The 15,535-nt window shown below is 31.9% G+C and overlaps 2 protein-coding genes across 2 annotated transcripts; both read left to right on the forward strand.

Moving 5' to 3' along the window:
- Positions 1-837: 837 nt before the first annotated feature.
- Positions 838-4,569, forward strand: LOC132749308 (proteasome assembly chaperone 3-like). Its single transcript, XM_060739032.1, has 4 exons — positions 838-926; positions 2,919-3,020; positions 3,381-3,467; positions 4,334-4,569. The coding sequence occupies exons 1-4, from the start codon at positions 861-863 to the stop codon at positions 4,469-4,471; spliced, it is 393 nt and encodes a 130-aa protein (XP_060595015.1). The 5' UTR covers positions 838-860; the 3' UTR covers positions 4,472-4,569.
- Positions 4,570-4,720: 151 nt separating this feature from the next.
- Positions 4,721-6,569, forward strand: LOC132749309 (CST complex subunit TEN1-like). The gene has a single exon (XM_060739033.1). It carries the CDS (start codon positions 4,866-4,868, stop codon positions 5,241-5,243), a length of 378 nt encoding a protein of 125 aa, XP_060595016.1. The 5' UTR covers positions 4,721-4,865; the 3' UTR covers positions 5,244-6,569.
- Positions 6,570-15,535: the final 8,966 nt, after the last annotated feature.

Consider the following 15,535-nt stretch of genomic DNA (forward strand, 5'->3'; position numbering starts at 1 on the left):
TGGATTCAATTCCATGTATCACCGTGGGTTAAGATAAGAATCATTAGATAATGTTATCACCATGGGACATATATAATTATGTCAAAGTTGAAGCTGAAATTTTGCAAAGTTCATCTTTTATTACACCATACCTACATCGAATGCTAAAACTTAACGTTTGGCAAACAATCCTATATAATGGTCATTGTCGCAGAATGATACATGTATATTGATCAATGCAAAACTCATAGAAAAACATTATATGTCCTTGGAAATGTCATAATAGACCAAAACCCACTTTCAGTGGCAGTTTTCCTTATTTGCCTTTGTAAAAATAAAAATTTCCAGATTGGGGGATTTTATAAATACCTTAAAAGAACATTTCCCTTGATCTAGTAGCCTAATTAATTCGGCGTTAACGGTTTGACCCATTTTTCAAAAGTTGTTTTTCAAACCGTTTTTTTTTTCAAACCGTTGGAAATCCAAAATTATCGAAAGTCTAAATTAGTAATTAGCCGGATTTTGATCTAGTAACCACTGTCTACATTGTATCTGTCTCTGAGTACTGCCAACCTCTTCCGCACGTGTTATAAGCAGGAATAGTGCACGTCAGACGTGTTAGTAAATGGTGTAAAATGAACATTATCAGGACAATGAGATACTTCAAGAACACTTCAAGCCATTGTTAAAATGTTTTATTAGTAAGAGTGAAGGAAGGATTAAAAGTAAAAACACAACTTTTATGTTTTCTCCAGCTTAGAAACATTTCGGGATTTTGAGAAAGCTACTTGACAAGTTTTTGTGACCATCGCCTTTTTAAAACGACTATCCCGCCACAAAATTTAATGTTCTATTATTCTAAATTCTAATCAAGTACGCTAATGGCGGCGCCCATGGTTTCAAGCGTCATCAAGACACCAGAATCATTTCCAGTTAAAACAAAGCAGGTTCATGGATTAACATACTATTTTAATGCTTCCTTTAACTACCTAACGTGTCCATGGATTTATATTTAACATGTACCTTTTGAGTTCCTGGAATAATTTCAATTATTACGTGTTTTCGCGATCATGTTAAAATTCATTGAAATTGTAGAGTGGTTGGACCAATGGTCGGCGCATACCAATGCTCGGCGTAAAAATACTTTTTTTTAGAATATCTGAAAATGTATCGAGTTATCTCCGATTTAGGTCACTGGTGCTTTTATTTACATCTTTCACCATTTTATCCTGGTGTGGTTCACTGCTGGTAAAGTCACGTGACAATGCTAATAGCAGACGAACAACCGTATGTAATCCGCAACATATAAATTATTAAAATATTTTAACACTAGAGTTTTGGGGCTGTAAAATTTAAACTAAAAGCTGGGTACTTGTAAATGTATGAACCTTCATTTGGTTGTTACAATTTATTTTTCTTCATAAAATAAAAAATAGAGACTAATCGAAAAACAATCCTGCATCATGTAGTATTGTACGCTGAGCTATGGTACAATTTCACGCAAACCACTCTTGTTTATCCGGACTATCTATAGCTCCAGCCATGCACATCATTATGTGATTAGCGAATTTTACACAATGGCTATTTAAAACAATATCATCGGTCTTGAAAATGGACATATAACATTGAGGTTTGTTGACGTTGATTTGAATTTGCCATATCAAATAATAGTATTTTTACGCCGAGCGTTGGTCCACCCACTCTAGATATGATATTGTTCCGTTAAAGAAATACCTTGCCGATTATCATTGAGTAAAGTTATGGGCGTCCATGAATAACATTATGTCTTTGACTCTTTATTACATTTATCAGTTTATATATTCACCTAAACAGACATTAACAGATTAGATTGCCAGATTACCGGTCTCGCGATAATATAAAATTAGGCAAGGCTATGAACGGGGAAGTCGGTAAAAAAAAATAGTTCCTTTTTTTTCCTTTTTAAAGGTTTCATTGGTTATTTATGGACCGCTTCCGTTTTCACATGCAATACGTAGAGAATTAATATTAATCCGAAAAGTTGCGATTGTTTGTTATCGGAATACCCCGCCTTTTATCATTGAGTTACAACTGTACATTGAAAATGGCTGCGCCAGACTAGAACTGACGTTGAAAATTTCATTGATAGTAATAGAATTCTAAATATGATTTAATTGTTTTATTTGATTTTCCTTTAAATATACACATGTAGTCTATAGCTGGGCAAGCCAAAGCCCGGGACCGCTTGGCCTTTGACTTCCTAGATTAATTAAAGATAGTTCACTATGATATTTATATGAGAATAATGCCTAACAGAAGCATAGTTTGGTTTAGACTTATGAGTACACCAGATTCTTTGATAGTCCCCAAAGAAATGTTTTTGCTCTGGCTTGTTGAAGATGGGTTGTGGCATATATTTAATACAAAAAATATGTTCAGGGGGATTTTATGAAATTGTAGGTGCACACAGAAATTATATATATATATATATTTTTAACTTTCCTTGAAGAAGGTGAAGGCCATGGCCTACTTCCTAACAAACTGAAAGCTTTTCCAATGACTTGAAATATGAAATTAGGCAAAGCCTATGAACGGGGAAGTCGGTAAAAAAATCTTTTCATTTTTCCGTTTTAAAAGGTGTCTTTTGGTATTTCATGTACCCGCTTCCGTTTTCACTCGGAACACTGGACGATTATGATTAATCAGAAAAGTTGAGATTTGTTCCATTATAGGAATACCCCGCCTATTATCATTGAGTTACATTGAAAATGGCGTCCCACTAGTATTGACACTGAAAATTTCATTTATATGTAGAATTCTACATATTTTTAATTGTTTTTAATTTTATTTTATTTTAAATATACAAATGTAGGCTATAGCCGGGCAAGCCAAAGCCTGGGCCGCTTCGCAGACCCGGCCTTTGACTTCCCTGTATAATTTCAATATTTGCTTTATCTCAGGTTGCAGTCGAGATTAACAAGATCAGAACAGAGTTGATTTGTACACAGTTTAAAGACAGAATCTTTTTCATAGTGACACAGTACAATAAGATTGGTACATTGGTATGTAAATAAGAATATTTTATTTTATTTTCTTTATACATCCATGCCAAGTAAGAGTATATATTTATATGGGCTGTTATTTTTTTTTATTTATTTATTAAAGGTTGAGTATGCCTATGAAACAATTTCTAGCAAAACTTTCCAGCCCGCTTCCTTCAACTAGCCAATACTTGTGTCATTTTATGATACATAATGGTGGTGACCTGAAGTGGGCTTGAACCCAAATGGCATGGTTGCAGGGAAAAAAATCACAATTTCACAGTTTTCTATTCAATTTTATACATTGTATATCAAGCAGTGAGTTCTTGCATACTGTATGTTAAACTTCATTTATTTTCATATGTATCATCAACTTTACAGGTAAAGGTGACACAGAACAATATCACTGATGACACTGGTACTGGATTATCTATGTATAGTACAGACATACTCATGGGAAAAGATGAGGTAAACCATGTACAAATTTGAAGTTTTCCATTGATCAAATTTTGGAAATTCAAAAAGTCAGTCAGCCATCAGTATGAACCAGGCCAGCCAGCACAGATGTTCAGGCTGGCCTGGCTCTACCCTGGTTGCAAAGGCTAATAACTTTGAGTTCCTGTAAGTTTAAAGTTAAAGATTTTCTATGAGAGGCCTGTTAGAGTTCTAAGAGAAAGTTTGAGATCTTTATGATTGATATGTTATGTCCATATTTGCAAACAAAGCATTCTATGAAATAAATCTGATTGTCTTATGTATTGTACTGAAATGTCTGGTGAGTATGAAGAATAAATGTTTGCACACTATAAACAATACTATCAACTAGACCTATCTACACACTGTTAGCATAATATTTAAACATACAATTTAGTGGTTTGATCATGTTGGTTTATTTTACTTTGTCCCCATCACTGCTTTAGGTTAAAATCATTATAGGTGAAAAAGATATTCAGTTAGCTTCAATGTTTCTACTTCTGAATCAGTGTTTCTTTGATGCATCACTATCCTTCCTTTATGCCTGGTTTTGTCCTACAATTCTATTGGTTAATTTTTTAGTCATGACGTTATGTAAATATGGTAAAAGATAGATCAGTTTCAGCAACTGACAAATTAAGAATTTTTCAACTAGAATTTTGATAAGATACAACTTAGCTTCCATAGTGTCAGTGACACTGTCCAGGAATTTTGTTCTACTTCAGTTTGAAAGAGGAGGGTCTTTCTCAACCTCTAATATAGAACTCACCATTTTAATTAATTCTGAGTGTTCTCTTGCCAGTAACGTGTTGAAGTCACCATCAAATATCTGTCACTAAAATTTTATTTTGTATTTTCAGCCTTTGACGCATGTGATTGCCAGAAATCTTATCACAGAGTTATCGGTACATAAACCAATACTGCTGTCATTTGCTCTGAAAGACATCACAGCACCGACGGTAAAAACCATTGCCAAGATTCTTCCCTCCATCGTCTAACTGTCTGTATTACTGTCTGCTTACAACAAAACTGTACTGAAAACTGAAAAGAAAGTTTGAGTGAAATAATTGAGAAAGCTAAAGAAGGATTCAGGGATTGTGTTGATAAGTGTTGAAGGCATTTATTGAAGGCATTTGAGTATTTTGATGATGGTCAGTGATAAATTGTGAAAGTTAAAGAGTAGTAAATTCAAATACAGAGCTAATAGTCTAGGAATTGTGTACCATTCTAATAGAACTACATTTTGAAATCCGTATATGTGTGAAAGTAACTGGGTATTGGCATTTTGTGACAATACTAATTGAGAGAAGGGATTAATGCAAAAAAAAAAAATGAGTTTGTATAAATTTATGCATTAATTCTTCTTGTATCTTTTGCCTTGTATTCTATACAATGGATAACATTGGAGTACAAAGTGGCAAACCTACCTTTATGGAGGAAATAAGTCAATGTCAGGATAAAACAACACTATTTGGACATTCCGTGAACGTTATAGGTAGACTGACAGTGCATGAGGTCGGCACTTGCTTGGCAAAACTTGCAGATTCTCAGAGTAAATCAGAAATATGTATAGACACGTCACTGATAGAGCCTTTCGAGGCAAGGTTTGGTTCCCTGTTCAATATGATAGGAGAGCTGGAAGCTGGGAACCAGAATGATATTGTGTTGAAGGCACGTGTTGTCAGGTGTGTAGATGGACTGGATCTGTCTCTGTACAGAAAGGCAATAGAAAGCCAGAGAAAATATTTGGAGCTAAGAAATGCAGTTTGACCAAGGCTTGCTTTTTCTTTTAGACATTCAAGCGACATTTGTTTTTCCTACATGCATCTGAAATTTTAACATTCCATTACACAATCATCTTTTTATCAAAACTTGATTGCTTAGGCAGGCAAAATTTTATTTCAAGTTGTTTTAGTTACTTACATGTTTTTGGCCAGCCTGAAATATAGATCATATATCATGGTCATATCCATTTTTATACATTGAACAATCACCATGAAATAAATATGCATGTATGAAAATTAATAAATTGTTTGATTTTTGTGTTAAACTATCAGGGGAAACAATCCTTTGTTATTTTGTGTGATGATTTTTTTTCTTGTACTGTCTCTTGTTCATTGTCGGATTACAGATTAAATAAATCAAGCACTAGTTATTTTTCAAGAATAAAATTTCATTGTGCAAAATGACCAAAAAAGTGTTGCAATGCTTTTCACTCATATTTGGCTTAGAAACTCTAAAAAGAGATGTTCAGTTTAATGCTAAGAAAATCTCTTTATTTTTATTCTTTGCATAGTGCTACAGTTTTATGTAAGAATTTTAAATTTTATGTTTTTAGGCGTTTTGACCTCAGAGGTGCTCCTTAAACATTAAACCAGATGATGTATCTACATGTAATACTGTTGGAAGTATAGCCATATTTATACATACAACATGTATACTGTGTGATACAGAAAGGTTATTTTTTCTTAATAAGAAACATGATTTAGTATTTTACGTTGACCAAAAAGAAAAAGCAAACTACATTTTCTTGGACGCTACTGTTTGCAGTTAACATATTTGTTGCAAATGTAAAAGGAAATACATGAAGCACTCATTCTTTTTTCTGAAAGAATATTTAGTTGTACACACCTGTGCCTGTGGTCATAAGTTTTAGATGTTATATTTTCAAAACTTGTTTCCTACAAGGTTTTCAGACTTCTTACACCTTTTCTTTCTCTGATGATAGGTTGCTAACTCTGCAAAGTTCTACATTTTAACTGAGGTGTGAAAGTACAGTTGATAACTTAATTCATTGGACATTTGATTCCCTGAGATCACGCCTGGTAAAAAACAGCTACTTGTTCCTCTCTTTGAGGTATACAGTAAACTTTGTTGGCAAAAATCTCAAGAAATTGTCAAGAAAATAAAACAAGGTCATGTAAAAAATGTGTAGTTTATAAAAATGTCAAGATTATCCAATGAAAAGCCATGTGGAACATGGAGGGCACCATTTTTCTGATATTTATATTGATATATTAAACACTTATTGTCATTGATTTTGCTTAACTCTTAACATACTAAATATCATGAATGAACTTGTCAGTTGTTCAATCTGGACAAGATCTTTCGTAATTTTTAGAGAAATTTTCAAATATATATTAGATTGAATTGCGAACAATACGACATGGGTAGAAATAGTTGCAGCCAGCAGACTAAGGGAGATAAACCATATTCATCTGTGTAGTAAAAACAGAGTTATTTCCCCTGTGTAATACTACATCTTAAAATTTTGTAAGCAATGAAAACTTTATCGTTTACAATATAAAAACTTATTATTCTCATTTTCACGAAATAAAAACAACATCATTCTTTGCATTATTATTCTCATTTTCAATTTTTTATAATAAAGATTACAACTGACAGACAACCAGTTTTTTTTTTTACTTGGCAACATTCATGACAATAAAATTACACTGGTTATTTTATATTACTAAGAAATCATTACATTTAGCCACACATTTACCATGTTAAAACCCGGGTCTTATCATTTCATATGATGTAAAGCAATAGTCCATTCTAAACCTGCAGAACTCATTTATATCATTTTATATCAGTACTGGTGTGGATTTTATTTCCAACATTTAGATAAATCATCTGATTTCATGAAATGGGATACTTGGAACACTTCTCCAGAAATGATAAATCATTTTAATTGCTAATTGAAAGCTTGGCCAGAGAAGTATTTCCCTAAGACCTTGTATAATAATTTTGTTACTGGTGTTTCACTATTATTATATACTGCTATGAAAGTGGCTAAGGTATTCAGCTTGTTTACAGTTTTAATTTCTTCAGGTGCCTTTTCCAAGGGAGGTATATCCCAATAAATTGTGCGCAAGGGCTTTTTATTATATAGACGATGGTCGCCCGAGATGGCGCCAAATATATCTATGTAATATCAGTTTGTAACATCAGTCAGTCTTGCAGTGGAAATATTGAGATTACAAGGGAGGCAGCTCTTGAGGTCGTCCTTCAACAGTAAAGCTGGAAATTAGTCATTTTATGACATTAATAGTGTTCATGCATCCTAGTCCTAAGATATAACAAAAAAAAAAAATAATGAAAAAATACATCTTTAAACAAACAAAAAAACACAGCCAGTCTCTGTCATTCTCCTGTTGTACCCATTTAAGTACAAATGGGTAATTTATATGATTTAGAGGAACTTCAAAAAAAACTGCCCACATTAATTTTTCACCAACTATTTAAAAGTGCACTGACTAATGTAAATGAAATAATAGCCAATGATAAACTTTAGGATTCCTGGTGGTTTTCAAACAGGATACATGTAGATTTATTAATATAAAAATGTGTTTAAAACAGGATACATTTTCATAATGATATTAAAGCACATGAAAGTGGTATTTTTTTTATTTGTATCATATTTTGTGGACCTTTCTGTTGAAAATGTGTGAGTTAAATTAATTACATAAGCATGCACAGTGCGTTAACTGGAGTGCAGGTATAAGTTACCCGCACTCCAGAGCATGCCCATTGAATGGCTCATTTTCACTAGGGTTTACTTATTGTGACGGCAGAGTAAGGGAAAGTGATTGAAATATTATATTCAGATGCTCGTCCATTGGTTACTTTTTTTCTGGGGTTTCATATTGTGAAAACAGGGAACGTGTTTGTATGTTTGACTATGATACAAAAGAGAAAGAACATCAAAACACTCGGCACTCTGATTAATACTCGGGGACTACACCCGTCGTACAAATCGTGTTTCGATGCTCTTTCTATTACATAGAAGTTATTCTACAAAACTTAACAAACAAATACAATGGAAAGAAAACAATGAAAACTTGTATCACATTTCAATCAAATAATGAAAACTTGAGTGTAACTATGATTTGGCCCTTTGTAAATTTCTAAATAGTTATAAGTAAGGAAAATAAAAGCTTATATTAACACTGACATACTAGATTTTTTGACATTAAAGTGTTTTTGAATAAGGCAATTTCATAATCAAAGTTTCTCTAGAAAGATCCCCTTTATTCCAGTAGTTCATTTTGTACACAGTGCATGTATGATAACTAAAACACAGTTCAGGGTAAACTACCAATATAACCTAGATGACTTAATAACTTATGTATCTTCATGCTTTAGTACTTAACTCTAAGCATTATCTTAAATATATCCACTCCCAATCTTAACATTTTAAGTTAAACAGGTGCAAGAAAAAACATAAATCCTTACTGTATCTCTACACACTATCGGCATCATTCTTGATGCACTGCATTGAGAACTCCTATGAAAAACATTTTTATTGACTGTTTATAGCTAAATTTGTTTAAAATCTGTTAAGCGTTTCATTGGCAATGAAGGTGATTTTTTAGTTTTGAAGACCTCCCAGCGTATCTATGTGAAGTACTGTTAGATTACTGATAGTGGTAATCCAAATGGAAGCAACAACTAGTATATATCTGCATCATAAATTTCATCCTCAAATGAAGCACATAGACTCACTGATAAAAAAATAAAATTTATATACTTTGTATGTTCTATTTGGAAGAGCCTATCTGATGCTTGGTTCAGGAAATTTTTTCTTCTCAATGCTTTTTAGCTCGACTTTTTAAAAAAAAAAAAGAGTAGAGGTATTGTTATAGTCCTGGCTGCATTGCCATTGCTGTTGTTGTTGCCGTCCTCATGCTTGGCCACAACAACCCTTTGGACAAGACCTTTCAGTAGACCAGACTAAATTGACCTTCATCCATAAATGACCTTGGCCTTCAAGATCAAATGTCCAAATTTTGCTTGTTCTTGCTATTATTGGCTGTAACTTTGTTATTTTTGAATGGATTGTCTTCAAACTTGAAAATAATTATCTTCAAGGATAGCCCTTTAAAATAACCAGACAGACCTTGACCTTCACTCATAAATGACCTTGTTAAAATGTTGGTTTTTGAAGGAGCTTTGCTTTAATTGTATAATTATAAGATAAGAAATTCAAATACACCATAATTGTATATGGTTTATCTGTAACCATACTGTTATACTCTACCCATACATTAGCCATGCATTCAACAAATTATCTTCCAACAAAAAACAATAAGAAACATTCATACATTATCTAATGAAGTGTTAAAGTACACAATCATGCCCATACAAAAATAAACAACAAAAAACAACATTTATATGTACAAAATGTAACGTCTGCAGTGACTAAAGTAAAAGATCATTGTTTAGAGAGTAATTAATCATGAGATTTGTTTGTTGTGAATGTACTGCACATATCTACCATTCTCACATGTCCGCTATCTTGTCAAGATAAAGACTTGAGCAGATTTGTGAGGCCTTCTGTTTCCTCATCAGGCCGCTATATTATAATCATTGTTTCTAAAGAAACAAAGAGCTAGGTTCACTAACCATGGATTTTTGCCCAAGATTTTGGCAAAAAATAATTTGATGCAAAGTTCTTGTTTTTAGGTTTTATTTATAAGTTCAATCCTTAAACTGTTAAAAACATATGAATTTATAGACATATGTTTACATTTAGTATGATTTATGTTCTATGGAAATACCCCTATTTCCAGCAAAATTAGGAAAATTCACGTATTTTTGGTGTTTTAAACGAAAATTAAAGTATCAGCACAGTCGAGCCCCAACAAAATCATGACACCATTGTGTTGTAATGTATCAAAGGCTTCAACTTTATCAATATAAAGTTGGGGCTTGCCTGTGCTCTATTCCAAAATTAGATTTTTATCTAATATCTAAACGTCATTTTCTGACATTTATTTCATTTAAATGCAAACCATGGAGCATGTATATTGCACTCAACATTATAAATATTTGTTCTAAGTTGTTGAAATATGATTCATAACATATATTTAAATAAATGTTTGCAGGAAAATCATTTCTAGTAAATTAAAGGCACTTTCACTAAAATGAGTACGATGAAGTTTTGGTACGAGTTCGACGGTTTCCACTGTAACGGTTGTAAACAAAACTCTGACAGGTTAAAAGAATTAAATGTTAACGTTTATAAAGAAATGCTGAAATTATGTTTATGCCATAAATATTTCATTCATAGAATTAGCAATGTGTTGTTATGTAATTTTATTGATTCATTGAAAGAAGTTATGCTGTTCAGGCTATATTATTGCTGAATAGCCTACTTTTCTTTTGTCCTCAAAAACAACAACAACAACTGCACAGTGATTAATAGGTTTTCATGTCTTTTTAAAAGGCAGATTAAAAGAATTCAATTTACTTTGTGAAAATAAAATTATTGCAAGTCTCAAAACAATTTAAAAATACTGTATGTAGAGTATTTAAACTCTATAATTCCACATCGTCTGCATTGATGCATATGTAAAACTAGGCTACTTGTAAAATGATGTCATACCATGGTGGAATGTTGCATTAGCTCAGTGGTAGCATGGGAGCCTCTCACCCAGGAGAATTGAGTTCAAACCTTGATCATGAACTCTTTTTTTTCTTTTTCATTATCGTTTTCATAAATAATAAAATAGATAGTACTTTTTCAGTAAATAATATGTTATTTCCTTAATGTATTAAATTTTATTCCTTCATTTTTTTTAAAATTATGAGTCAATGCTATTTCATAGTTATTAAGGTATTAAAGATTTGTTAGACATTTAATTGCTTAAAAGTTAAGCAAGAAGGTTTAAATCTTATTAATTTAGTATTATTCTCATTAAAAAATATTACACAAGAAATTGCCAAAGCAGGAAATATGTTAGGAGTCAACGGACGAAATGTCTTCAGTAGACTTTCCCAGGATGAGAAAAAAGCATGGTATTAAGCTCTAGCTGTTTCCCAGAATAACTACACAGAAAGTCTTGACTTGTCCTTTTTCACAAAGGATCCTTTTATTTTATGCACGAAATTGCAGACCATACATGTAAGCAGCCATAACTACATAGATTGGATTATCTACATGAATGACAGCATTGATGCGTATTACTGCCTTTTTGTGACTCAGGTGCATGTACATAGTTTGAATGTGTTCCGATGTCTCCACTGTTACATGGTACCTCGCATATGGACACCATGAGGAGTGGTGAGACTCAGTCAGGAGTGAGAAATTGGGCTGATAATCTTGCTGACCATGTAGCGGTATTTTGAAATTGATAGCCATTCAATACAGTGTGAAAGAGAATTGTTAAAAGTAACAGTAATAGAGACAATGCTAAACTAAATTCTTAATTGTAGACTTCTTTATGTTAAATGTTTAATTTACAATCATTATATAGATGTAAGGGCATATTGGAATGATATAAACCAAAATTTACTTAGGGTTGTTTTATGTCACATTAATTATGGATACATGTAAATAAATGTTTTTATGCCCCCAAAGGATGGCATATTAAAATCGAACTGTCTGTCTGTCTGTCTGTCAGTCTGTCATTCCGTCAGTCATTCAGGCTTTATACATATAGACAGTGGTGGTCATGTCCGCTCTAAAACTTCAGTATGCATGAAAGGGTTTTAATTTTTCTTTCATATATGAAATAACCATAGATGTATGGTGTGTCGCGAACTCTGGTTTCTATGACTTAGGTCAAGGTCACTATGGGGGGGTTCAAACTTTGTCAATTTTGATATTAATATACATATATATAAGGCAGAGATGGTTGTGTCTGCTCTGAAACTAATATGAAAGAAAGGATTATATTTTTTATTTCACATATGAAATTATCATAAATGTATGATGTGTTGCCCTTAAGACCCGTGTTCCTACGCCTTAGTTTAAGGTCACTGCTGGGGCTTAAACTTTTTCAATATTTATGTTATATATGTACATATAAATGGTGGTTGTTGTGTCCGCTCTGTAACTTCCATATACATTAGTTTCAATTTTTATTTAAAAATATAAAGTCACCATTATAAGATGGATAGTGTGTTGTGAACAAGACCTAGGTTTCTTTGTATAACATATAGTTCACTGCTGGGGTTCGAACTTTGTCAATTTTTACCACCACACTTAACATGTAATAAGTGGTTTATAACTAGAATCCTTCGGGGGCATTTGTCACGTTCTGTGACAGTTCTTGTTTTTTCTCAGTTCTCATATCGTCATAACTCATTACATTACATTTGTAATAAAAGTCTGATTTCCATAATTATAAATAACACAAATCGTTTTCTGGATTTGGCTGTATCATAATTCATAAAAGAAAATAGTATCAAATTTGCAGTTCAGTATCAAATATTGCGTATACTCCGAAAGAGCATACAGTCAAACATTATTTTTACTTGACAAAAAAAATCTAACATACTTTTATATCTATTAATTTATTTAATTTAGTCAGACTTTTACACTTTACATTGGAATAAGTCAATAATTCCTAGTATTTACAAACTATTTGCTTACATGTATATAGTTACTCAGTGTAAGTTTAGTTAAAGCTGCATGCCTCCAGATGAGCAAAAATATTTTATGAAATCAAACTTGAGAAAAAATGTACTGAGATTTTAAAAAAAACAAAGAAATTCAAGATCAAAGTAAAAATTCTCGTTATGTACGATTTATGTCTGATTTTTGCAGTATTTTTCACCTTATTTCTATTGCGTTACTAAGGCAGTTAGGGCTTTTCATGCATATTTTGAGTATTTTTTGTAATGAACGTGGGTTGTAAGTGTCATTGATAATGTGTAAATTGCTTTCTTTAATTTACTATAAAATAATATAGTTACATTTTATTTCATTTTCAAAATTTTCACAAAAAATAGCATTAATCTGGAGGCGTGCTGCTTTAAGTTAGACAGAAATACCTATCTGTTTTGTGTTATAATAATAATAATAATTATTATTATTATTAAATAATAATAATAATTATGATTATTCTTATTATTATTATTATTTTTATTTTTATTATTATTATTATTATGTTCAACGTCTTTGTCAAAAAAACTGACTAAAAAGGCCGTTAAATTTACGATTGATTCTATACATCCTTCTTTTAAGCATTAGGTAAGAGGTAGATGAATAGAAGAAGCAAATTCGACATTTATTATTAAAAATTGAACAAACTTACAGTATTTATAAAAATAAATACATTTAGTTAGGCGAAAAATAATATGCATTCACATTTTTATTTCTATATATCCGAATTTGGAATATCCGAGATGAGCCCCATTTATCTTTTATATTAGTTTTGTGACACAATAGTCTAATTTTAACTAAATTATAATTTTGTTTACAATATATAAGAAATATATTGCTATCTTTATGAGTTTAATTCAGTCAAACACAAAAATTTATTAGTCTTGTATGAAAATTGTCGTCAAATTTGTGATTTAATTGAATTAAACAGGTGCTCTAATTATGACGCCATTATGTCGTCATAGTAACCAGACCTGCCTAATAAATGTCTATTTTGAAAATGTAACACATTGTACAATACACCTTTAGGTTTTTATCAATATCTAAGATGGGGCCATTTTTGGTGCTTAGTGAACCTTGCTCTTTAAAGTCTTTTTTTTTTTTGGTTAGTTGTTCTAGATTTGATGTGTTAGTTTGTAAAACTGTATAAGTGGTTGTTAGCAATGTGGAAATGTTGGCGAATTTTGTGAATTGATGGAAATCGCCTAAATTTCCTCTATTTCAACCAACCTGCTTTCAGTTTTCATGCCACTGCTAGATCAGTGATTTCGCTATAATTTCCACACGCAAAATTTCTGGAATTATAAATTTTTGATGCGTGTAAATATAGATTTATACAATGGTTACTCAATTGTTTATAAATCTTTTGAAATAGAATATGATTTTAGTATTGTATCATATAGTTTTGCACAGATTTGAGTTGAAGGAGCTCCACTGAGGTCAAATGGCCCAAAAATATACAAATCTAGATCAACTGGGGCATCTGAAAGTGTATCAAGCTATATATCTGCTACAATGCAGTTCCTTTAAAATGTGCAGTTATATAATGTAAAACCACAAAAAGCTGTGGGCTTGAGTAATAAATTATACAGCATTTTCATAACTTGTGCTGTGTCGACATAGAAAGATTTATCTAATTTTGCTCAATTTGAGACACTTAAATACATGTCAAAAAAATAATATGACTTATGCAACTAAGAATGCTATTTTCAATTTACAAATTAATATATTAATTTTATTCAAAGCTGACAATAACATTCCAGTCTGGTATCTGTGCTTCTAATTAAAATCATATCCTAAAGGAAGTTCATTTACTTAAGTTAGACTGGTTCATATGGAACTAAAAATAAACTATTTCACCCTAGTGATCATACTATAATCATGTCTCCAGCTCACTCTGAAATCCACTCTTCCCCATCCCAAGCACTGGTCTAAGCCCCATCATTATCTGTAATAGGCAGGGATAGACAGTGGTGCATTTGATTGCTGAATCTTTCAAGCTAGATGAGGCTAATCTGTGGTGGCTGATTTTTGCCATGTATTTTTGCTCCATAGGGTGCCAGGCAAAAACACCCATAATACCACAAAGTGAGACTTTGAGCTAAGAATTATTCCCAGTTTTCTTCAATGATTCTGTGTCTCAGACTTCAAATTTTTTTGTCGCTGCAAATTAAGGTAGCTCGCTACTTTCCGACCAAAATTTGACAATATCTCAGATCTTGATTATTTTTGGTATACAGACATGTAGATATGTAAGCTTTACTTCTGCAGCATTATTTTATAAATAAACAGCGTTACTATGACGTCAAAGCGCCCTCTATCAGTGGCGGCGAATTTGCGTCTTTTTTATCAATAAACCGGTCTGTTCTTATCAATTTTTATCCGATTTCATTCATTTTAATTCTATAATGTTCAGTAAATGTATGTCTTTGTTATGGTTTCTTTCTTTAACATTTACTTAATAGTCTGCGATTTTGCGTCATTTTTCTCTACGTTCTGACGTCCATATTTGATGCAAATATCGCGCGATATCGCAATAAAGATTGTGAAATAATAAAAAAACAACACGGTGAATTTTGCTATAATTTTTTTTACATGTAGTGAAGTCATAAAAGAAAATTTTAGCAATAAAAAATAGGGTAAGGTAATATTTTTCTATTAATTTAAA

This window comes from Ruditapes philippinarum, unplaced genomic scaffold (genome assembly GCF_026571515.1).
Source record: "Ruditapes philippinarum isolate M1 unplaced genomic scaffold, ASM2657151v2 ctg17968_1_1_1_1, whole genome shotgun sequence".
NCBI classification, from domain to species: Eukaryota; Metazoa; Mollusca; class Bivalvia; order Venerida; family Veneridae; genus Ruditapes; species Ruditapes philippinarum.

Bases quoted from the DNA above. Each gene is read 5' to 3' on its own strand.
- LOC132749308 (XM_060739032.1), top strand. From the start codon at position 861: ATGGCGGCGCCCATGGTTTCAAGCGTCATCAAGACACCAGAATCATTT. The intron at 927-2,918 runs GTTCATGGATTA...GCTTTATCTCAG, and splicing joins TTCCAGTTAAAACAAAGCAG to GTTGCAGTCGAGATTAACAA. The intron at 3,468-4,333 runs GTAAACCATGTA...TTGTATTTTCAG, and splicing joins TACTCATGGGAAAAGATGAG to CCTTTGACGCATGTGATTGC.
- LOC132749309 (XM_060739033.1), top strand. From the start codon at position 4,866: ATGGATAACATTGGAGTACAAAGTGGCAAACCTACCTTTATGGAGGAA.